This window comes from Dipteris shenzhenensis, chromosome 27 (assembly GCF_047967505.1).
Source record: "Dipteris shenzhenensis isolate YYH24624 ecotype China chromosome 27, Dip_SZ_1.0, whole genome shotgun sequence".
Classification (NCBI taxonomy): domain Eukaryota; kingdom Viridiplantae; phylum Streptophyta; class Polypodiopsida; order Gleicheniales; family Dipteridaceae; genus Dipteris; species Dipteris shenzhenensis.
This window is the reverse complement of record NC_141622.1, coordinates 18349163-18372987: the sequence shown is the minus strand read 5'-3', so window position 1 is coordinate 18372987 and position 23825 is coordinate 18349163. Positions and strand designations below refer to the sequence as shown.

Here is a 23825-nt window from a genome sequence, read left to right as displayed (position 1 = left end):
CCTATAGTTCACAAGTGCTTACCATGCCCAAGCTGTAGTGAGGCTAATTCCTCATTCACATTGGAAGGTTCTTATGTGACTTCCACTGTGTCTGGCGTGGTTGGTGTGACAGGATCTTGTCACTTGTGTAGCTGCTGTGAAGCTTAATACCAAATCTCTTACTAAGGTTCTTGTGTAGCTTCCAAAGTAGATTCCAATCTTTTCATGGAAGGTTCTTGCGTTACCATCTCTTTTTTGGAGACAGGTTCTTGTGTAACTACCGTTTGCCTTGAATATGATGCAATGAATTCAAAGGCATTTTGATAGACTTGGTCGAGTAGGTTCTTGTGTTACTGTCTCTCTTTTTGAGACAGGTTCTTATGTAACTATCCGATAGAAGGTAGAGGATGATCTTTGTGTGTGATCCTCCTTTATTGGTGCTTTTCCCTTGTTCTTGCGAGCAGGCTCTTGTGGTTCTACCTTTTTCAAGGTAGGTTCTTCAATTCTTGTGATTGCTCTCCAATCTTTGCCTTGATTTTTCATGATCCATAGGCTTGAATTTGATGGTTGCTTGTCATTTGTTGATGATGATGATTTTAGAGGCTTGGGCCTCCATTCTTTCTTTTGCTCTTTATTGAGCACGTTGTCGTGCTTGAAGATGATGGACCGAGCGTGATCACCAACGAGCAGAGGATTACCTCAGACACTATGTACGAGGGGATCAAGCCGACTAGGTCGCATACGTAGACGTTGCAGAGTTCGTGTACAATGCTCGGCAGCACTCTTCTATAGGCTTCTCTCCCTTCGAGCTTGCCTATGGGTATCAACCCCTAGCACCAAGAGAGGCGGCCGTTCTAACCTCCAACATAGGCATGGCTCCAGCAGGAGGTGCGTTTCGTGAAACATGGGTGCAAAGGTTGGAAGAGGCTCGAAAGAAGCTAGAGAAGGCTCGGAAAAGAATGAAGAAGTTTTATGACACTAAGCACAGGCCCCAGGAGTACCAAGAGGGAGACCTAGTATACTTCAAGCTTGACCCCGCCGATTGCAGTTTCGCAATCTGTTCCGTTGAGCAGCCCTCGTCGAAGTTCAGAGCCATAGCCATAATTACGCGAGTCGCCAACGCTGTACGCCTACCATCGCCATCGCCCGTCAAGGAGACCCCGTTTCCTGAAGCTGCAGAAAGATGACGTGGCAGATCTGACACGTGGCGCTGACGTGATGCTGACGTGGCAGCCAGCAGGTACACAGTGCACCAGATGACATGGCAGTGACACGTGGCACAGGACACGTGGCGCTGACGTGGTGCAGTACAGGTGGCAGACAGCTCAGATGCTGACATGGCACTGACACATGGCAGCCAGCCTGGCAGACCAGTGGTTAAGTTAATCCTGGTAAAGTTAAACCCTGGTTGGTTGACCCGTGGTTAGTGAAATCCTGGTTAAGTTAACCGCAGTCAGTTAACTCTGGTTAGCTGAACCAGTATCTAGCTAGTTCAACTTTGGTCCAGTTAATCTGGCCTAACCAGATCAGTTTGGTTGGTGTAGCCAGAACCAGTTAGTCTGGTTAGACTAACTAGCAGTTACTCCATCTGGTTACTGTTCTTTCAAAAAAAAAAAAAAAAAAAAAAAAAAGACAGTTGCAGAGACAGTTTTGGCTATCAATTTTCTCCTGCCTGTCAGACTTTACTGTCAGAAAAGTAGCAGAAAACCAGAGAAAAGCAGAGAAAACAGAGATTTGCAGAAAAAGGAGTATGCATGCCTTTGAGCAGTAAAAAGAGGGAAAAACAGATGCCTTTTGAAGCCATCTGCAGCAGCCAGAAAAGGGCAACATAGTTGATGATGCTTTGGCAGTTGTGTGGGTACATGCCTTGAACTGACAGCCCGTACTGGCATAGATTGTGAATGCAAAACACCTCTTGTTGAGGTACCTTTTCTGTTGGAAAAGCAAAGGTAGTGTGCATTAGTTACTTGCACAGTGTGAGAAAAAAAAAAAATATGCAGATCTCAGAATATGGATCAATCACCTATCCAGTGGGATTCTCAAGATAGGGATGTGCATCCAAGACAGAGGAATGTGCCACAATCTCAACAAGAATTTGAACAAATGGTACGCACTCGTATACAAGAACTGAAAAATCTTAAAAGGGATCCCAGGGCTCAGCATTTGTTTCCAGCAGAGGCTATGCCTAATCCAGTATATGACGTGCCAATGCCAGAGGCACACTCTCGTGTACAGTCTGAGAGAGAGAGATCTCATAGATCTCATAGGAGACGGTCCCATAGTAAAAAGAGATCGAGGCGTCATCACCGATCTCCTAGTCCATCACCGTCTACCTCGAGTTCGACTTCTATGTCTTCTTCTTCCTTATCAGATAAACCATCCAGGAAAAGAAGGAAACACGAGAAGTCTGGGAAGAGAAAATCTTCCAAAGCGACCAGGGAATTTAAAGAGGGAGGAAAATCTGTTAAGTTTATGACCTACAATGGACAGTATGGTCATACAGACAAAGCATTGCAGTTTATTAGACAGTTTGATGCTGCATTCGGTACTAAGAAATTTTCAGAATCCTCCAAGTTAATAATGGTCAGCCTACATTTAACAGCAACGGCTAGTGCATGGTGGAGTGCACTGACCACAGATGGGTCAGCCCCAAGAAAGTGGAAGGGCTTCAAGAAAGCCTTCTACCAGCAGTTCATGCCTAAACAGTTTAGAGACCATGTTCTTCAAGACTGGGACAGCTTGCACATGGATGCAGGAGATACAGTGGATGGGTACAACCAAAAGTTTTGAGATGCTTATTTGCAGGTTGCACCGTTCAAAAAGATCTCCAAAGGTACCCAGATGAGGAAGTACAGAGCAGGTCTCACTCCAAGAATTCAGGCAGTAGTGAATGCTTTGGGGGCAAAGAATATTCAAGATCTTATGCATTCAGCCTCAGTAGCGAGTCTTGTGCCGCTACAAGATCCATCTACAGTGCCATCCTTGCATGCAGGACGTGCTGATAAAAAGAAAACTGATTTTCAAAAATTAGAAAAGAAAGAGTCCCCTAAGGCTGAAAAGAAAGGGTTTCAGCCTCAGAAGCCGAGGGGTACTCAGTTCTCGAAGACCTATAAGGGCAAATCTCTATTTACCCCTGAACAGATAGCGGAATTCCGTAGAGATGGGAAATGCTTCAGGTGCGGTAAAGAGGGGCATGTGGCTGCCCAGTGCCCAGAAAAGCCTTCATCATCGAAGGGAAAAGAGGCAGAGAAGCCACGAGGACCACAAAAGCCAATGGCGGGGGGTATTCCTGATATACTGGGTCATGCTTTGAACCCAGAAGAACGAGAATTGCTGCTATCATGGGGCAAAGTTAGAGACCAACAAGCGCTAATTTTATTTGATCCAGGGGCTACTGATAATTTCATATCAGAGGATCTAGCCCTGAGGCTGGGAATAAAGACGGAAGAGCTAGGCAGGGCTTTGGATGCCGATCAAATGTTTTGTGGGAATCCTGTGCCAGTTACTCCCTTGATAGGGAAGCTCCGTCTTCATATTCAGAGTTATGTGGATCAGGAAGACTTCTTCATTTCTCCACTGAAGCATTATGATGTAGTTTTGGGGATGCCTTGGTTTCACCGCAAGGCAGTGAAGTTGACTCTTCCTGAAAGAGTGCTGGAATTTGTACATAGGGGGAAAAATCAGCGTGTAATTGCCAGGAATAAAGGGGACACTATCCCCATTGTATCTGATGTTTCATGCGGTAAAGCAATAAAGTCTGCAATTTCTGCGTACATGGTTTTCGTAAAAGAAAAAGCGAATGATATGCATGCTGAAATGAATGATGCAGACAAAGATAGGTTTCAGTTTTTGGTAAACTTTAAAGATTGCTTTTCTGATGTTTTACCAGGGGAGTTACCCCCAGAGAGACCAGAAGATCATCAGATAGAATTAATGCCTGGTAGTGAGCCACCAAACAGACCCCCTTATAGAGTCAGTGCGACTCAGAGAGAGGAGATTATGGCTCAGGTACAGGACTTGTTGTCCAAAGGGTTGATTCAGCCCAGCTCGTCTCCTTTTTGTTCCCCTGTACTGTTAGTACAGAAGAAAGATGGTTCATTCCGTATGTGCGTCGATTATCGCGCACTGAACAAAATGACCATCAAGAATAGATTCCCTATTCCGCGTATTGATGATGTCTTGGATCAGCTAAATGGAGCTTCAGTTTTCAGCAGGATAGACTTGAAGAGTGGCTACCACCAAGTGAGGATACAGCCTCAGGATGTGCACAAGACAGCATTCCGCACTACATTCGGGTTGTATGAATACTTAGTGATGCCTTTTGGGTTGACAAATGCTCCAGCCACATTCAATAGAATGATGGATCGTATCTTCCGGAAGTACAGGCATTTTACGGGTACTTTCTTTGATGATATCTTAGTTTTTTCTAAGACAGAGGAAGACCACAGAGAACATCTTGCTATAGTGTTTCAAGAGCTGAGAAATCATCAGCTCGATGCTAACAGCAAGAAAAGTGAATTCTTCCTGGAAGAAATCCACTATCTGGGGCATATAATATCCAAGAATGGGATACAAATGGATCCAGCGAAGATCCGTGCCATTCAGGAATGGCCAGAGCTGAAAACTGTGCATGAAGTTCGAAGCTTTTTAGGCTTGTGTTCTTACTACAGAAGATTTATCAGACACTTTGCTGATATCGCAGCTCCATTACATGACCTCACTAAGAAAAATGCAGCTTTCACATGGGGATTATCACAGAAGAAAGCATTCAATACACTCAAGGAAAAGTTGACTACAGAGCCTATTCTGGTAGTTTCGGATCTGTATCAGTCTTTTGATGTGGATTGCGATGCTTGTGGAGAATGTGTTGGGGCTGCATTGCATCAGAATGGTCATGTAGTAGCCTATGAAAGCAGACGACTTCGGGATGCGGAAAGATATTTAGGAATCTATGAGAAAGAGTTATTGGCTGTAATTCATGCCATCCATACATGGAAACATTATCTTTTGGGTGCAGATTTTACTGTCAAAACAGATCACCAAAGTCTGAAATACTTTTTGACTCAGACCAAGCTTTCAGAGAAGCATATGAAATGGGCAAACATGCTGTCAATGTATCATTTTCAGATTGTCCATACTCCAGGAATTCGGAACAGAGTGGCAGATGCCTTGTCCCGAAGACCCCAGGTCAATAATGTAACTATTGCATATCATCAGGACCTGGAAGGCATGAGGGAACAATATGCTCATGATTCTGATTTTGGTGAAATTTTACAGCAGATGCAAGAAGGACAATCTACCAGTCACTATTCCCTGAAAGATGGGTATTTAATGAAAGATGATTGCCTATGCATCACCCAGGAGATGAGGAAAAAGATTTTGGGGGAATGCCATGCACCTCCCTATGCTGGACACAGAGGAATTACAGCAACAACTCTAGCACTAGAGAGGTATTTCTTTTGGCCAGGAATGCGGAAAGATATACATCAGTTTGTTACTGAATGCCTTACGTGTCAGAAAATGAAGTATGATAGACAGAAGGCACCTGGCCTACTTATGCCTCTTCCCGTGCCTCAGGCACCATGGGAAAATATTACAATGGACTTTATTTTTGATTTGCCGAGATCAAAGTCAGGGAATGATGGGATTTGGACTATCATTGATAGATTCAGCAAGCAAGCTCATTTCATTCCGGTTCGCAAAACCATAAAGGCAGATCATATGGCTAAGCTGTTCATGGCACAGATCTTTAAACATCATGGTATGCCTAAGTCCATTGTTAGTGATCGAGATCCCAGAATGACCAGTCTATTCTGGAGAGCTTTATTTGATAACATGGGGACGAATCTGAATTTTTCTTCTTCTTTCCATCCTCAGACAGATGGTCAAAGTGAAGTAGCAAATTCTACCATTTTGGATATGCTGAAATGCTACGTGGGTGACCAGAGTTCAGACTGGGAAAAGTACCTACCCTTAGTAGAGTTTGCTTACAATAATACAGTACATAGCTCAACAGGGAAAGCCCCTTTTGAAGTCATATATGGGAAGGTGATTTTGCCACCTATATTGAGGACTAAAGATGAAATATTTGCAGCTGATCAGTTTGTAAGAGACCTCCAGACAGCTTACAGCCAAGTCCGGACAGCAATTGAAAGGTCTCAAGAGAAACATAAAAGGGCTGCAGATAAACATAGGAGACAGCTAGATCTCAAGGAAGGGGACTGGATACTTTTAAGGTTTGAAAAAGCTAGGCTCCGCAAGTTTAAAGGCAAACAGAAAGTGTATGCAAAGTTATCTCCCAGATATTATGGCCCTTTCAGGGTTACAGAGAGAATAAATGAGGTTGCATACAGATTAGCATTGCCAGAGCATTGGAGGATTCACAATGCATTCCATGTGAGTCTTCTAAAGAAATTTCAGGGACTAGAGCCTACAGAACCAGTATCAGAAGATCCACCAGAAGTGGATGAGCTGGAGGAAGTCCTTCAGCCAGAGCAAATTGTGTACCATACTGTACGTAAAGGCCCTCAGGGTAAAGAATTTTACAGGTATCTTGTAAAATTCAAGAATTATACGGCATTAGATGCCAAGTGGATGGACGAAGACATGTTATCCGATCATCCACAGCTTTTGGATGTTTACAAGGAAGCTTTTCAGTTGAGGTCAACTGAATAGAAGCTGAGGGGATGTCACCAATGTAAATATCCTAAGTCAAAGTACAGTTGACCATTTATTTGATCATAATTAAAGAGTTTTATATGTGTTAATTACGGTCAAAGAGTTATTTTAATGGTCAAAGGATTGACTACGGTCAAAGATACTTGACTCTAGTCAAGTAAACCTGACTATGGTCAGAGAGTGTTGACTTCGGTCAACAAGACTTGGCATACGCCAAGAGGGGTTAACCCCGGTTAACCAAGATGTGCCAACCTCGGTTGGAGAGACTTGGCTATAATTAAGGCGCCTTGACCTTGGGTCGAAGCTCTTTAATTATAATCAAGAGTGTTGACTCCGGTCAACCAGAGAAAATATATATATATATATATTTATATATATATATATATATTTGTTTAGATGTGCACATGTGTTCAGTGGGGACGCCCACTGTGACTAGGATTAGTCCACAGTGTGTTATTTGCATGCAAAGCGCTAACAATTAATGGGTACCATGGTGGTGCGCTTTAATTAATTGTTGCAGGTACTAGGAAGGATTATTTTTTTTTCCTAAGCGAAATGGGAGCCTGCACCTAGGAAGCGGTTCGTGTGACCGAGAGCTTTGAAGACTCCAGAATGGCCCTAAGTGGCTTGTAATAAGAGTTAGTCTAGATTGTAGACAAGTGGCATGTTGCCAATTTGAATGGGGTTTGAAGCCCTTGTAAAGAAGGATTTCTTTTCACGTATGGAGGAGAGAGAGACTTACGAGACAGCTTCCTGCTGAACTTTTGTAACAGTTTTTCTGAAAGTAATAAAGACCTTCGGGGGGGTCCAGCCCGACAATTTGTCCTGGGCCCTAATGTATGATCAGAGAGAGAGAGTGAGGGAGAGCTGTGGACAAGGGAGAGCTGTGGACAGTTTGAATTCCGTCGTTGACGTGAAGCCATAGTTGTTTTATTCCTCTAGTTAGCCTATGAGTTAGCTCTACTGGCGCACTATCACGTGCACCTGGTATTCCATGTGTCCATGCTTAAGACCTCGGTGAAGGATGATGATCTTGAACGGATCCAATGAGCCAGAGGCCTTGCACTCATCGTGGACAGAGGGGAAGCGGAGGAGCTCGAAGCCATTATCATGCACAAAGATTGGCCGAATCAGTTCAACGCCAATCGAATTTATCTGTGTAAATGGCTCGATCAGCTCGAGGCGTCTAACTCATGGGGAGCGAAGCATCGCTATGGCGTTTCCAGCAAGTCGTCACCAACTACAACGAAGAACATCCCTTCCCTCGCCTGTGCAGCAATCAGAAAAAGAGGGGGGGGGTGTAACAGGAAGGACCTGTTGACAAAGAGATCCATAGGGGCACCTGGGTCCTTGGATCCCTCCCATAATCCCACGGCCAAGATTTGAAGTCACTGGCCAATCAGAGCGCGAGGCTTTGGCGTGAACATGGTGACTAGACCTTGCCCTAACGGCACGAGCCAATAAGCAACCTTGATGAGCCAGCCAATCGATGGCATCGACCCGTCGACCGCAGCCACGTAGCTGCACCCATGATGACAAGGGGGCACGCCAGGCAGGACACATGGTCGGGCCATGTAGCCACCCCGCCAGACACATCGGCACCATGCAGGGTACCGAATGAACGTGTGGCACGCAGTAGGGTGCACGGGCAGGAGTGGAGCTAGCCAGTAGGTGAGGCGTGGGGGCACGCATACCCATGAGGAGATTAGGTGGTAGACGATCAGAGGACTGCTAACCGAGATGGGGGAGATAGAGACAGTTTGGCACGGGCACCAACGAGATGGAGCCAGCACTGGGATCCACGAGAGGCGCCAATTGGTCGAGAACTCATGCTCGGACCACGAGGCAGATCCACGAGGGACACCAAGGAACGTGGAGGCCACGCAGCATCAACAGCTCGTGAGGCTAAGTGGAGCACGATGCTCCACAAGCTAATCAACAAGCAATGCATGGCGGCGTGCCATGTAGAGATTGGTAAGGAAGGCTTGTCCCTATACTATTGTTGATGACATTCTTTATAAATTGAGAAAAGATAAGGTGCTCCGTCCGGTGGTCCATCCCATGGAGACTAGGAGAATCCTAGAAATGTGTCATGAATGCTCTAGTTATTTTGCTTCAGCAAGCACAGCTAGGAGAATTCTTATTGCAGGTTACTTTTGGCCACGCCTCCATAAGGATGTATATGAATGGTGTCAAAGTTGTAAAGTATGCCAAAAGTTTGGAAGGCAACAGTTGATTCCTGGGCCCTTGAAGCCTATTCCAACATATGGACCATTTGAGAGGTGGGGGTTGGACTTTGTGGGACCACTCCCTCGCTCATCTCAGGGCAGGCATTAGTTATTGGTGGCCACAGATTATGCGACTTGGTGGGCAGAGGCCAAGGCCACAGTTAATAGCAAGACAAGCACAGTTACAAAATTTCTCTTTGATCAAATTTGTTCACTCTTTGGTTGTCCTTTGAAAAGCTAGCTATTGGGTTTACACCATTCCAACTAGTGTATGGAATAGAAGCCATTTTGCCCATTGAATTGGAGATACATATTCTTCACACTGCTGTTGCAAGAATAGAAGGATAGGAGGATGCCTATGCTCAACGCTTGGGACAACTAGAAGCCTTGGATGAATGCAGATTACAGGCCTCACAAAACTTGAAAGCTTCTCAAAAAAGGTGCAAGGCCCGTTTTGACACCAAATTACGTAAGAAGAAAGATATTGCAGAAGGAGATTTGGTCATGAGATTTGATAGCCGTTTGGACAACCAGCTAGACAAAAAGTTTATCGGCCGATGGGAGGGACCATATCGAGTCAAGAAGAAGTTCACCAATGGAACCTATTAGCTTGAGGATGTTGACGGCATAGTGATACTCGGACGCACCAATGAGTATCGCCTTAAATTTTTCTATGCTCGACCACCTTCTCTTGTAGATATTCTCTTATGTAGACTCTTGAGTCCATCTCTCTTTAGTTCATTCTCTCTCTATGAGTAGTCTTAGAGCTTACTCGCTCTTGTATGTATGAAACCTCTTCTTCTTCCTTGTGTTTGTAGTATTTTGAGTTGCATTGGAGTGAAGTCTCGCTCTATTGACAATGAAGATCACTTCATATTTTCTCTCTTGAGTCTCTCTTCCCTTTTCTTTCTTTCAAAGCCTTAACAGTTCTTTCTATTCGGCCGCTCATTGCACACACGTGGTCCATCCATTTCCCGAGCCACCAAGGGAGTTACTTACCCTCTTCTAGGCGAAATCTATGAGTGGTGGATCATTTATGAAGGTGGAGTCTGAGGGAGCATCCTACTCATATGAAATTAGCATGGGTGGAGGGCAGTTTTTATGACAGTTTGACCCCCTGTTAGTGTTTTGCTCATAACTTTCCGCTCGGTAGTCCGATTTTGATGAAACTTATATCAGTGCGAAGCTCTCTTCAAGGTGCATGTCTCTATTAATTAGAACTTGAATTAGATACTACATAAAAAAGTTATGTCTCTGTGTCTAACAGTCTGTTTTCATGACAGTTTTTACCCCCGTCTAGTAAACCACCCATAACTTTCTGGCCGCTTCTTTGTTTCTTACGAAACGTATATCAGCACGAAGCCCATCTCAAGGTGCATCTCTATATGTGTTTGAATCTTTGATATCATGTCTCTATGAAAGCTATAGGCCTATGTGTCTAATGATAGTTTGCAGAGTGTTTTGAGCTAATTGTAAAGGTATCTATGAAGGAGGTGCAATGTTTCCTCGGAACCTATCCATCCAACCCAATCAGCCCCTTCAAACTCCTCGATATATATCAGTTCATGTCATGTTGAGTCGCAAGATCTTCTTTCAACAACGTATCGCTCTTCTCGTTGGCACAGACCGGCTTGCTGAGATTATGTCCTCTGTTGATCCTTTCTTTCTTCCTATGCTTGAGTACAACATCACTTGGGATGTTACCATCTTCATTCTCATCTAAGGGAGGAAAGTATGGTGTGGTATTTTGGCATAAAAGCTTCTTTTTAATGTCCCTTTCTCAATGATAAATATATTTGTCACTCAGCTCAAAAGCAGTAGGAAGTGAGGTGCGTGAAGTTTATTACCCCCAACTTCATGTCACAACAGCCTAATAGCAAATGTGTTTAAGCACTGGGATCAAATGTTGCGTCCAATCGAAGGTGTTTATGGTAAAATCTCTTGAAGGATGGCACTCCAAAAGTAGGCTCCTAGTGGCAACAACGCTACGGGTATAGTATTCCATGAATGGTCATCGCAAGCGCAATATTTCATCTACGTATGCTCCACAAATCTTCACATCCACATGCGAGCCATCATGGAGCATGACATGAACTTTGAGCAAAGGGATTCAAATGATGTTCTGTGGACTGCCGCACATGTAATAAAATGCCCAAGCCGGATCACGACTCATGAGAGAGCTTGTGCATGTTAGAACATGGAGTCAAGTTGAGTGTGTCCTAGAGTCTTAGGGTGTCATTGTGTGGGTGTGAATGTGTCTAGTAGGTGAGCAATTAGTGCCACCTCCTAGAGTTAAGTAAGTTAGGTGTATGAGGTGGAGGTCTAGTGACCTCACCTATGATGTCGAAGAGAAGGCTACCCTGCCTATAAAAGAGGCACTTGTACTTGCTATCACAATCAATCCAATGATATCAATTTGTTGCCTCAATCTTGTCTCTATCATGTGATTATCTTCTGCTCTCATGTTCCGTATCAGAGCCAACCGGGCTTCCTACACTTCCTACACATGAGATGCAAGCTAGTCTGCTCCAGCCATTGCACAACTATTCTTTCCAGCTTTTCAATTTGCACACTTAGCTTATCTGGTTCGTTTGAAGCTTTGAGTCCACCACAGCCAGACGCATCTCTATCCAATGATCTACTATCTCGTGGCTTTGCTCCTGATTCTATACCATTGGCGTTGCTTCCCGTGTCTCTAGGCTACAAATACTTGTAAATTGGCTATTCAAGAAGGATATACTCGTGCAATTCAGATGCACACAATTTTTGAATTCTAAATCGGTGATTCTTTCTGAGGCGGCGCAAGGTATTATGCAAGGCGTAATCTTCTCTTCCCCAGCATCGTTGAATGGGCATGCTACACGGAAACACAAGGTATTATGTGAGATGCATATTGTTATCAGTTCGTAATGGCATAATCTTGTCAGCATCATTCGAACGTATTTTTCTGAGGTGGTTCTAGAGATTGTCCTATTGAGGCACATAAGACAGTGATGCATATCTGTTGGTACTCTGTCAATGGCGGCGCTTCTTCTGCCAGTTTCGATTGCCTGGTCTGTATTCATCTATTGATTCAGACAGCCTAGAGGCAGTCAACATATTTCAATGAACGCAATTTTTCATTGATATCTGGCCACTCTATAGCGTATTATTTGACATGCTGGACACATTCAGATTCTGCTACAAATTGCTTTCAACAGAGCTTGGTTGATTGGGGTGATGCATTCGTTGATAGCTGCTCTCACCATGTTTATCCTTAAGACAATTATTCTGATTCAAGATGTATAGATGGCAATGTATCTTTGTTGAGCGATTGATTGAAGAATGAAAAGATGCAAGCAAGGGGCAAGGTTTGCTAAATGGCAAGCTGTAGTCAGTATTCCTAATGGTCATTTTGTGCTAGTTGTTCAAGTGACTGCATGGGGCCTTGCACGATATGATGCAATTTCTTGGGACAGCAGTATGGTTCCAATTGTAGATCCTGAGATTCTCTTGGATGGTGACCATGATCGGACACTTACAGTTGCAGAAAAGGATGGGAATAAGGTCTTTTACTTCCTCTTCCTTGCCGAAAACAGTGTGGTGTATGAAGGCAACCTGTTGAAACCGCCAATGTGCATAAAATTTAGACACTACAACATCCCATACATATTGATGGTTCGGTTTTATGCAAGATCTACACACAATTATAATAGGAGTGCCTATGTTTGGAGTCTTTCTATGTTGGCCTGTAAGGATGCAATGAATAATCAGTCATACACCTCTCGAGAGTCTACTACAGCAGAATACCTACTTCAAGAAGCCTCTTATATTGCTGTGGAGACCACCACTAGACAATGATATCGAAGCATCATTTCACCACAGCAAGGGGGATCTATTTCTCATCAAGGAGATGGGTCACTCATTTTTCATCTTAATCAGTGAGTCATGGGTACTCTGCCCGGGATGACCCCCAAAATGAATGGAATAAAAGTTTGTGTTTGTCAGAGTCCATAAAGGTTCTCAGCCTTGGATAGTCCTCCTAAATTGATGTTTATTTTTCTATTTCTTGTGTGTGGCTCCTAGTCCCTTGTCAATCCCTACTTGGAGCCAGGGGGGGATGTGTTCTGTGGGAATCATGTATTGGCCATTGATAGGAGATGTATTGAGGGAACATTTTGGCTTTGATAGGTCTATTTGTTGGTGCATTGGTCTCCCAGACCTCTGAGTTGATCATGCATCCATGCATGATGAGCCTCTGAGCCATGCTAGATGAGATTTCTATGTTATGCTCGCTAGCCTCTGAGCCATGCTCACTTGCCTCTGAGATTGTGTGGGAGCCATGTCTAGTTCTAGACCGGCATGCACAGTTTTGATGACCATCATTGTCATATTATGTTCTTGGTTCCATTCCAGTAGTCCCTCACCTTTCCTCCATGGGGGGGTGTTAGAACATGGAGTCAAGTTGAGTGTGTCCTAGAGTCTTAGGGTGTCATTGTGTGGGTGTGAATGTGTCTAGTAGGTGAGCAATTAGTGCCACCTCCTAGAGTTAAGTAAGTTAGGTGTATGAGGTGGAGGTCTAGTGACCTCACCTATGAAGTCGAAGAGAAGGCTGCCCTGCCTATAAAAGAGGCACTTGTACTTGCTATCACAATCAACGAATGATATCAAGTACACAATACATGTTCCCCCTTCACTGAGGGCTTTCTTTGTGATTTTAGGTCCCTCAATCCGGTAAAATCTTCAAGGCTCAAGAGTGTCCCTCATTTGGAAAACGTGGGTGTGTGGGACATGTAAAGTTATCGTCTTGCAAAAGTCCCGATCAATCAGATCCACCCGCATGTAGGTAGCGTAAGCTACATCCATAGCCTTAAACATTTCGTACATGGCCACAACTTTGCCCTCAAATGCAAAACGGTACAAAGAGATGGCAATATACTTAAGAAATCCAAAACCTGCAAGACATCCCAAAAGTCCTTGAAGAGAGTGTTCGCGACTGTTGCTTCCCAAGGTTGTGCTCAAGGTGAGGCTCTCCATATCGACTTTCTGTTATGTTGGCTCCTCTCATGCATGTGCTTGTCCATCTCTGGAGAGTTCGTATCTCTGTGAAACATCATCATCCATTTGTGAGGGAGGCTCTCACAGACTATGTTTCCTTTGCCAGTGAGGAACATCTTACGTGAGAGGGGCACGTGCGGTACCTTGAAGTGCAGATTTACGTTCTACATAAGGCCCCCACTCTGAAAGAGGAGAGGAAACTTTGTATCCAGTTTGTGTTCATACTTTTGACATGTGTTTTGGCTCTATCGTAGTGGCCACACAAGTTTGTGGAAGGGGAAGACAAAAACATTTTGTATCTCCATCCCTTCGTCAATTTAGATGTTCTTGGTCATTGATGTTTTGCATCGTTTATGCCGATATACTTTGCATTTCTTGCGCGCCTTCATTCTTGCTTTGTGTAAACAACATAATGGAAGGGTTTGTTCATAGGCAAAAATTGCGCACCCCCGAAATGAGCACAGCACATGCCCAAAAATGCGAAGCAACAATCACCTCAAAACACACTACAATGCACACCGTACTCATTATGTTGTCATAGTAGTAGTGGACAACTAGCGGACCGTGTTTGTGGATGTGGAGAAGGCAAATGGAGAGGTATGCCATGTCATAGGATGTAATTGCAGAGCAGACCATTTTGAGATTCCCTGAATCCCACCCCATCCACACTTATTTGGAACCTTATAGCAACTTTGAGTCTCCAAACCTTTTGGAAATAAGAGTGAGGTAATCATAGCTGCATTCTACTTATGAGCAGATTCATCATAAGATCCAAAACAAGCACCTAGGACACACAACACGACCATTGACATTTTGTTAGAATTATCTAATATATCTCATACAAATGTAAATGTTGTTGTTTTTCAGTTTCGTGTCCATAGGAAATATGGGCCTCTTTTTTCGTTAACCCATACATTCAATAATAGTATACATATGTTCAACAATGAGGGGGCACCTTTGCACAAGGGTCCAAGTCCCTCCACCCTCTCAGGCTTGAGCAACGAGACTCGAGCATGAAACCTCGTGTCCAATATCTTATAATCATTGATTAACATGCTTTAATTGGTTCACTATAATTCATATCATACAACATGCACAAGGTCACAAAGAAAATTAACACAACACATGAAGCCCCGAAAGAGCACCATGTGTTAGTCTTTGAAACTAGAAGAACATTTCATATTGGTAAAGAGTCGCATGCACAATCATCATCACGAATGAAATCGTAAGTGCATAGTGTCACTCATGATCATTTGAATAGTTTTCCTCATGTGCAGCATGCACAAACCTATTACCGAAGGAAGAGGAAGTTATAGAGTACAATGTCATGGTTGCAGAGGGCCTTGATGGCAAAGATCGTCCACCCTACAAGGCATTGATACCAACAAACCATAAAGCCAATCATTCAAATGCAATGCCTGTCTTGAAAATAAGAAATCTATTAAAATATGTTGACTGTTCGCTTGGTTTCATGAACGTTGACCAGAATCGAGATGCGCGCAAGTAGAGTCGACGTCTCAATGGTGCAAATGGCTGAACATGAAACAACACCACCTACGCGGGTAGATTGGTATCTATGTCAGCTGATAGCATGAGCCCCTCCGGTCGGTAAAAGATCATCGAATTCAAATGTCGTTACCTGCTTTGGTAGCTACTGCATTGCATCGACCTTCAACACTAAAATTAGCAGAGGTCACCTCATCGATGCAAGGGTCCACTATGGCATTATCGACCTTCTCCAGTTTTGGACACGATTCAATGTGTACAAGAACTTGGACGTGAGAGACAAATCCAGACCATGCAAGCCCAACAAGTTGACTGCTTGGCAAAAGACAACTAAGAAACTATACGTAACACTTTTGTTGGCATTGTCGACTGGCAATAGATTCTCCTGACGTGAGGCAACGTTGGCCATGCTGCTATTTCCTGCCGCGGGTTTGCTGTGGCCCTTATTACATACGAATGTGCATCAACAAAACATAATTCTTATCTTGGGTTTGCTATGGTCGTGTTACATCCAAATGTACATCAATGCAAAAGCAATGGAGGGAATGCCGACTGAAGAGCTATTCAAAGGAGAACACACAAAAATAGAAGGAGAACAGGGAAAATTAGAAAGCAAATTGTGCGAATTGGAGGCGAAGGGCACCTCTATGAAAATTGCCGCTACATGTGTCCATGGACTAAGCAAAGGCGTCCAAATCTCCCATCTCAATGACACCCTATCCACAACGAGGACTTGCAAGTAGGTACGTTGGACATAGATGGTAGACGAATGCATATTGCAGGTCGATCGACTTCCCTTATACCTCTCGCAACGCAGCCTGCATTTGGAAGCGATGGCACAACATGGCATGGAATTGACTTCTTGTCCACTTGTAGTCAGGCCACACCAATGGCTCAAAGGCTCTGAAACCAGGGTTCCACATGGACAAGGGCCAATGCCAAAGTGACAAAATTACCGCAAGCGAATATCACAAATATTTCCTAATTTTCACTTTGTGGGGTGACCTTGGTTACTAAGGGCATGGTCATGCATGGTTCTCAAATCAGGCAAAGTGGTTCACAAACAAGGGGGTATAGCCGCTCCTATTAGCGAGGGTTTCTCTTGGAGAAGCAGTTTCTCTGTGCATTAAATGCTCTTGTAGTCAATAGGAGGGCCACCTACATCGACACCACTACCAAGGGAAGAAATGTGTTGCTTGCAAACCTAGTGGATTCTAACTTTGGGCATGGACGTGACGACGACGAAAAGCAATGTGATCGAACTGGAGACGACGGTGCATGAGTGTGGCCTGAGACCGACCGACTGGCCCGTGAGAGGACGAGGGCAGGGGAGGCGAGAGGAAGGGAAATAAGGGGAGGGGAAATGAAAATGGGGGTTTCCGTTGAGGATTTTGAAAGTGTTGATGTGGTTGAATTTTCCCTCGTTTTTTGTGATGAAACTCTTTCTTCTTTTTTTTTTTTCTTTTTTTTGTCCTTCATCATCATCTTCATCTTCATCTTCATCTTCATCTTCACCTTCGTCGTGTTCTTGCCTCCATAGCCACCCACATCCTCGAGACTCCATCGCCACCTTTTCCTTCACCATGCCTCAGATCCAGTACTCCGAGAAGTACTTCGACGATGTCTACGAGTACCGGTGAGTCCGTCCTCGCCTGTAGAGCCTCCTCTCATTCTTCCTTGCTGCGGTTTCCTATCCTCTTTCCCACTCCCTCGTTTCGGATCCCCGGAGATTCCTTTCCTTTTCCCCTGCTCTCGTACATTCTCTGATTTTCCCAGCGATTTTTGCCTTCCTTTGGCGTCACCTGACGTTATACATAGCTCGCTTGGGCACCCATTGTCATTACTTTCGACGGCAGCTAATTTTAATATCTGACTGCCTCCTGTCGCTCTCCGATCCACATGCACTCCTGGGTGTTGGTGTGATAGGTCGCGATCTTCACCTGGCTCTCTAGATCGAACTGAGTTTATCTAACCTCCCTGATGTTTCTGCAGGATAGGAAAAGTCTGACAACAGAGGCTTGCAATCTTAACAGTTTGGAAGTCTTAGTAACGTGTAGCATATTTGACGCTTCAAGCTTCAATTGTTTGCCCTTAAGACGCCCCTTTATATTGTTCTGTATCGCGTATGATTGAATATTGTCTCTAAAAGAAAGCTTCCTTCCCTGTCTCCATGAAACTTGAAACCATCGCATCTAATGCTTGGTTTTGTGATCAGGTCACAAGGTTTGCAATGCTTACTAAGTACTCTTCTTATAGTCTTCATCTCGTTGCTTTCTCCTTGTTCTTTTGTATTTTCCCTTCCCTTCACTTTTAGGAATCCTGAATTCGCTACGATAAAAATATAATGTATGAACGCATTTGATTGCTTATAATTTCTTAGCATATATATTACCAAAGTGCTCTTTCTCCAGGCATGTGGTGTTGCCGCCTGATATCACCAAATTGCTTCCCAAAAACCGTCTTCTTTCTGAGGTACATGGCTTCTCTTTATATTGAGGCTTTGTTAATCTCATCCAATTTTGACCTCAGTACACATCCAAAAATTGATATTGCTCTAAATTGTTTGCTTAAACTTAGAAATGAAGTGGATTTTGTCGGCTATTCTATTATTGTTTAGGTTTTAGAAATTGGCTACTTTAATTGTCTCTACTTAGGTTAGCACTTGTCATTTGTAAGCTCTATAATGTCTTTTGGAAGCAGATGGTTTCTTGATCTGCCTGAATTGATTCTCATTTGACTCACTATGGCTCAAATGCTAGAGTGAGTGGCGGGCTCTTGGAGTACAGCAGTCTCGTGGTTGGGTACATTATGCTGTTCACAGACCTGAACCTCACATCATGCTTTTCAGACGCCCACTGAACTATCAGCAGAATCAGCAGCAAACTGTTGCTCAACTTTCTCAGACACAGCAAGTTCAGGCAGCTTGAGTTCAGCCACTGAGACCAGGGACTGACTGTTCCAGTGAGCGGCATTGAGTGTGCTTGCATTATCTTGGAATTCTGGCATCTAATGGTAATGAAGTTGCACGATTTACCTTGATTCTCATAGAATGCCATGCATCGGTTTGCAGTTCGTAAACCATCAAAGACCAAAAGTTTATGCTAGGTGTAACACCCTTAATACTCTAAAGGAATTTATTGGTTTTTCATTTCAATCCAGCAGATGATATTGATAAATGAGTGTAAGAAGAGCTCCCCTAGCTTGTAGAACACTGCATCAAGTATAAATGCTTTTTAAAGACATAAATTTGGACCGCTATTAAAGCTACATCTCAATTTTCTCTTGGGTGCAGAGCATGTCTTGTTTACAGCATCTTTTATTGATAAACTATCTCTGGACATAGTGGTTTTCTGCAGATTTGCTTTGCTTTAACTATCACTTGAGTTACTCATATCTTGTTTCCGTCTGATTGGCATAATATTTAACCTTTTTTATTATTTGGGCTTTACATAGAATCTGGACCGCACGTTTTTGCAATCATTAAGTATGTCAGATGTTCAAGTGTCTTGGTACGAGCAGTACATGCTATAATTGTGAACACTTAGACAGGTGGGATCTCACTGAAACTCTTTAGCTCGTCTGAGAAGCTTTCTATTAGTACGTAGAGAGTGTGAAGCAGAAAATCTCAGTATACTACTCATGCTGTGTTAGCTTACCAAGAACTTTCAATGGGAAAATCCATAGTACATGGGTTATGTTATTTATGTGACATGAGGGAAATCTGCCCACTATTCATATTCTTCAGCCTGGATGACAGCTGAAAAGGATATTAAAAATCAACAAGAGGCAAGTGGCTTATTCTATAGCAATTCGACTCTCAAGATAAACTCATTTTCAAGTGAGCTTATTGTACCAGCAGATGAAATGCTGCAGCAGCAATGACTTCAAGCCTTACCAGCAAATGAAATACTTCAGCAATGAGTTCAAACCTGCCTATCACTCTTCTAGCCTATCCTTAAGGAAAAGGGAAGGTTAATAGTCGTGATGGCTTATCAACAAGAGTTCATAAATTCAGCATATTGTGAGGGGTGTTGCACATATTGGTTGTGCTCCCAATGTTTCATGCACTTGGAGATGCAAAACGGGTGATTTGGTAAACAAATGAACAAATTTAAAGGGCATGTAAACATTTCTTTTGCTAGAGTGCTAGCCCAAAGAAATTTTGTTGTCCTTAATTTCTTTTTGTGTGTATAGAAGGCTTTCATGTTCTCATGATGTTGAAAAAGATTTGTAGCTTTGGAAAATAGTGGAACATATTGATGCTGCACGTGGAACAACTGCAAAAGAATGATTTTGTAAACTAATCATGTTCAGCATTTCTTTGTTTTTTTGCTTTGCATTGACTCACAAACTCATCCATACCACACTCACAAACATGCGGAAAGGGGTGGGCAGAACAAAGTTGCAACATTTCCACGGGGAATTGAATGCTCACTTGCTCATGTGGACAAAACACCTTGCCATCTGAGTTGCCACTGCAGGGTTTGAGAGCTAGTTCAAAGCAGCTGTGTCGCCCTTGATTTTCTTTGTATGTAGCAAGTCTACAAAAAATTACAAACATTGAAAATGGAATGCCCAAACTAAGAAAGGGCTTACACGAAAATTGGTATTAGACTAATTTACTCTTTGAAGAAATGAATAAATTGTTAGGCTCTTTGTACCATTGTGAATATAAATAGGGCATGGCTTGCTTAGTAACCTTGAAAGGTTTTGTGACAGAGTTTAACCTATTCTTCTCCATTTTTAAATATTAGTTATACTTTACTGCATAATTAAGCTACATCTTGAAATAATATTTTATAGTAAATTCTTTTTAATAATGACATCAACATTTGCCACAACAGAGCTTTGACTTGATTGAATTTATTGCATATCATTACATCATATAATGACATCTACATTGCTTTGGATCTGCTCATGGGACAATTTACTGATGATTTTATGCTACATCACACACTAACTAAGCAATAAGGGGCTAGCTTTTGCTGAATTGTACACTCATGTGATTTACATTTTAATAGCAATGATAAATATTGTCTCAAGGTTGTGAAGGGGATAACAAATTGCTAACTAGCCTTGAAGCTTGTCTACTCCCATGTTTGTTTTCATACTTAAAAGTTCAATCTTTGTGGGATGAAGGCATATTAATCTTTTGGGATGATGGCATGCAAATTAGATTTTCTACAACATTCTACTAATGTCAGAAAATGTTTTTTTAATGGAGACGAGCTGCTGGCAATCGTTGTTACTCTCTACTTGAGTGAGCCATGTCAAGCACTCATATAGATTTGTGTATAATTATATACATGCCAAGTTATGGTTGGTTTGTTGTTGTGACAAAAATTTAGTCAAAAAAGTTTACTTTTTAACCCTCTGCCGTCCATAGTTCCTTTGTGCTTATGAGCTAGAAAGATACAAGGTTTCATGGTATATAATATGTACCAGAATGATTTTTATCCTTAATAATTTGAATTTTATCATTTGTATCTTTTTGTGTCTTCTAGAGAGCCACTTGAAGTTCCTATATATGTAAGCCTATTTTACAAATTTGTTTTAGAAACATTCAATTTAATTGGAACAAATTTGATAAAAAAAGCCTTGCAGATTTAGTGGACTTCTATGATTTTATGTAGAATGTCCACATGTACGCACACAAGTGACTATCCTCTCTTGTGTGATTGTATCTGGACCTCATAGTCATGGCTGAATTTGAGTATTCACAAAGATATATCTCCTACATTCTTGAGTCTTTGTGTAGTCTTATTTGGTGAGTATGTGTTTTGTGTATCTCATAACGCCTTCCACTTAGGGCGTGGTTGATAGTCTAACTTCAAGTTTGGATGGCACCTTGGTTAGTAGCTATAATATTATAACTCAAAGGACTTGAAAGAAATTTTTATGTTGTACATACAGTTTCAAGTGTTATCAAGTGGAAACGTTCAACTCATTTATCAAGTAGAAACATTAAACTAACTTACCCAAACTATATGAGTAAAGGAAGTAGATAACACATAAACTTCCCCTTCCAACGCAAGTACTTCTACTTACCATGCACATGGATGTGAGAAATCTCTAAAACCAATCTTTGAATGAAGTAATTTTTTGACGTTTGTGTCTAAGAGAGCATCCTTGGCTTGGAGTGTTTTGTTTGTGCTTTTCGCATACGAACCCAAGAAGATGAAATCACTTGTTTGACTAAAATTTTCATTGTTTTGAAGAAGAAATTATCTATTGTTAGTGCGAAGCAGTGATCGACATTTGTTAGCTCCCACTTTGCAATGTCTTGATATGAAGTGTGCTTTGGGATGTTGTAATTTTGAGGTCGACCGAAAAGCAATTTTGGGAATGATAGCTCCTCGCAAAATTTATCCTTGAAAATGCTTAGAGGGGAGTGGCCTTCATATGGTGCAATTGCTATAGTAACACCTTCAAAATCTACAACTTGCTGACTTGTGTAGATTCCATGAACTAACGTATTAGTGATGAAGAGGTCTTCTTCTTGCATTTCATTGAAGTCTACATTAGTATTTTCATGAGCTTTGTGTTTTGCATCGATGATTTTGATATGTTCTTCCCAACTTGTGTTTATGTGGACATTGTTTGGTTGATATAGGGGAGTTGATAGTAACTCATTTAGTGCAAGCATTGTGAAAGTTGGACGCACAACTCCACTCATGTAGTTATGCTTGAATGCCATTTTGCACTTCAATGCTCTAAGAAGTGTGTCTTCTTCGTTTAAGAACCTGGGCAAAACATGTTGTGCCTTGTCAACATCTGCAAAGACATTCACAACACTTCCATGCACTCCATATTGACCTTCATATGTCAACTCCCTAATTTGCGCGAATGGTATTCTAATTGACACCAATCGAGCCTCAATATCATTTAGCCCACTTGTCAACCATGTGCATATTCTTTGAGGAGAGTAAGGGTATTTTTTGTTTGCTGACATCTTTATAGCAAAGTGAACAAATAAGTTTATCGCTTGTGTTGTCAATTGCAATGTTCATGCCATTGGATAGCAACAACATTGCCACATTGATGTTACGTCTCTTCATTTTGCTTTTGAATTTTAATGACCCACGACAAATGCATGGAAAAGTTGGGGTGTCCATTACTTTTTTTAAGTATTGTTGTTCGTGTGATAGCCTAGCACGTTTCCTCTTTCCACAATGTATATCATTCCTAATAGTGGAAATTTCCATTCCTTCACTTGGTTTTCTTGCAAATGAAGTTGGATGCATCAAACTTGTACGTATTCTGTATACTTTGTTGATGATTGCTTACATTGTGTGATGTTGTACAAAACAACTTTCTTTGAACAACATTGCTGTATCTTTTGCGGGTAAGTTGAGGTTTTGTGCTACTAGTTTTGCCAGCATGAGGTCGCTTTCATTTGACCAAACATTGTAAGTACGTTTCTCATTTAGATAAATCGATGGATTAATTGTGCAAACAGTTTTAGACTTATCTACAAGCAAAGTTTATGCTGTTTCCAATAAAATGTTTTCTTGAAAGCTTAACTCCATCATAATATAAGAGTACACATGTTGCACCAAAAATTGAGTGGAATCGTTCGAGAATATCACAAATCAAGGCACGTGATTTTGCTGAATTATGAGCTAGACTTTGAATTCTTTCAATGGTCAACATGTGGTTTTCTTCCATAGAGCAAAATATATGCCATGGTGAATTTGATTTATGAGAATTCAATATGATGTTATCATAAATGATTTCAAGGATGTGTTGATATGTAAGACAAGGGAAAAAGTGTACAAGACAAATGAATACATTTGAGTTGATTGGATTTGATAAAGCGAAGGTTGAGTTGATACGTAGTTGTTTTTGCTCGAGAGAGTAGGCGATGTCCATTTTCAAATTTGCAATTCTAACGATGATCTTGCAATCGTAGGATTTCTATGAATTTGCAGTACTTCAGCAAAGAGAAAGGGAGAAGTGCATTGAAGAAAGCATGTTTCATTCATATGGAAGAAGTACATCAAACATCTATCTCAAATGCAATGACAAAACTGGAACTATTGATAGCGAAGCTACCACTTGGCTTTGTAGTGTTCAACTTTCCCCTTGCAAGCATCAAATCTTCCTCATACAATTCGAGGAATGTGGAAGGCACATGAAGAACAATGTCCACATAGGGTCCTCAAATGTGTATAGGCACTTGCACACCACCACGCTGGACAATATCACCGATAAGAGAAGGGACTTGCTCAATGGTTTGAGGGCTTTTGCAAGTGTAGCAATATGGTAGAACGGGGTCACAGGGCTAACACGATTGCCTCCGCATGACTCGCAAACGTGCTCAATCAAATTCGCATTCACGTTTGTAAAGTGCAACACACCAAAGACCTGCAGTCAACCAAACAATTAGCACAACCT

General features: G+C 42.2%; 1 protein-coding gene across 1 annotated transcript; it reads left to right on the top strand.

Moving 5' to 3' along the window:
• The first annotated feature begins 16899 nt into the window (after positions 1-16899).
• Positions 16900-18714, top strand: LOC147883974 (cyclin-dependent kinases regulatory subunit 2-like). The gene is made up of 3 exons (XM_087398652.1): positions 16900-17064; positions 17840-17900; positions 18188-18714. The coding sequence occupies exons 1-3, from the start codon at positions 17012-17014 to the stop codon at positions 18353-18355; spliced, it is 282 nt and encodes a 93-aa protein (XP_087254778.1). The 5' UTR covers positions 16900-17011; the 3' UTR covers positions 18356-18714.
• Positions 18715-23825: the final 5111 nt, after the last annotated feature.

Bases quoted from the DNA above. Each gene is read 5' to 3' on its own strand.
- LOC147883974 (XM_087398652.1), top strand. From the start codon at position 17,012: ATGCCTCAGATCCAGTACTCCGAGAAGTACTTCGACGATGTCTACGAG. The intron at 17,065-17,839 runs GTGAGTCCGTCC...CTCTTTCTCCAG, and splicing joins GACGATGTCTACGAGTACCG to GCATGTGGTGTTGCCGCCTG. The intron at 17,901-18,187 runs GTACATGGCTTC...CTCAAATGCTAG, and splicing joins AAAACCGTCTTCTTTCTGAG to AGTGAGTGGCGGGCTCTTGG.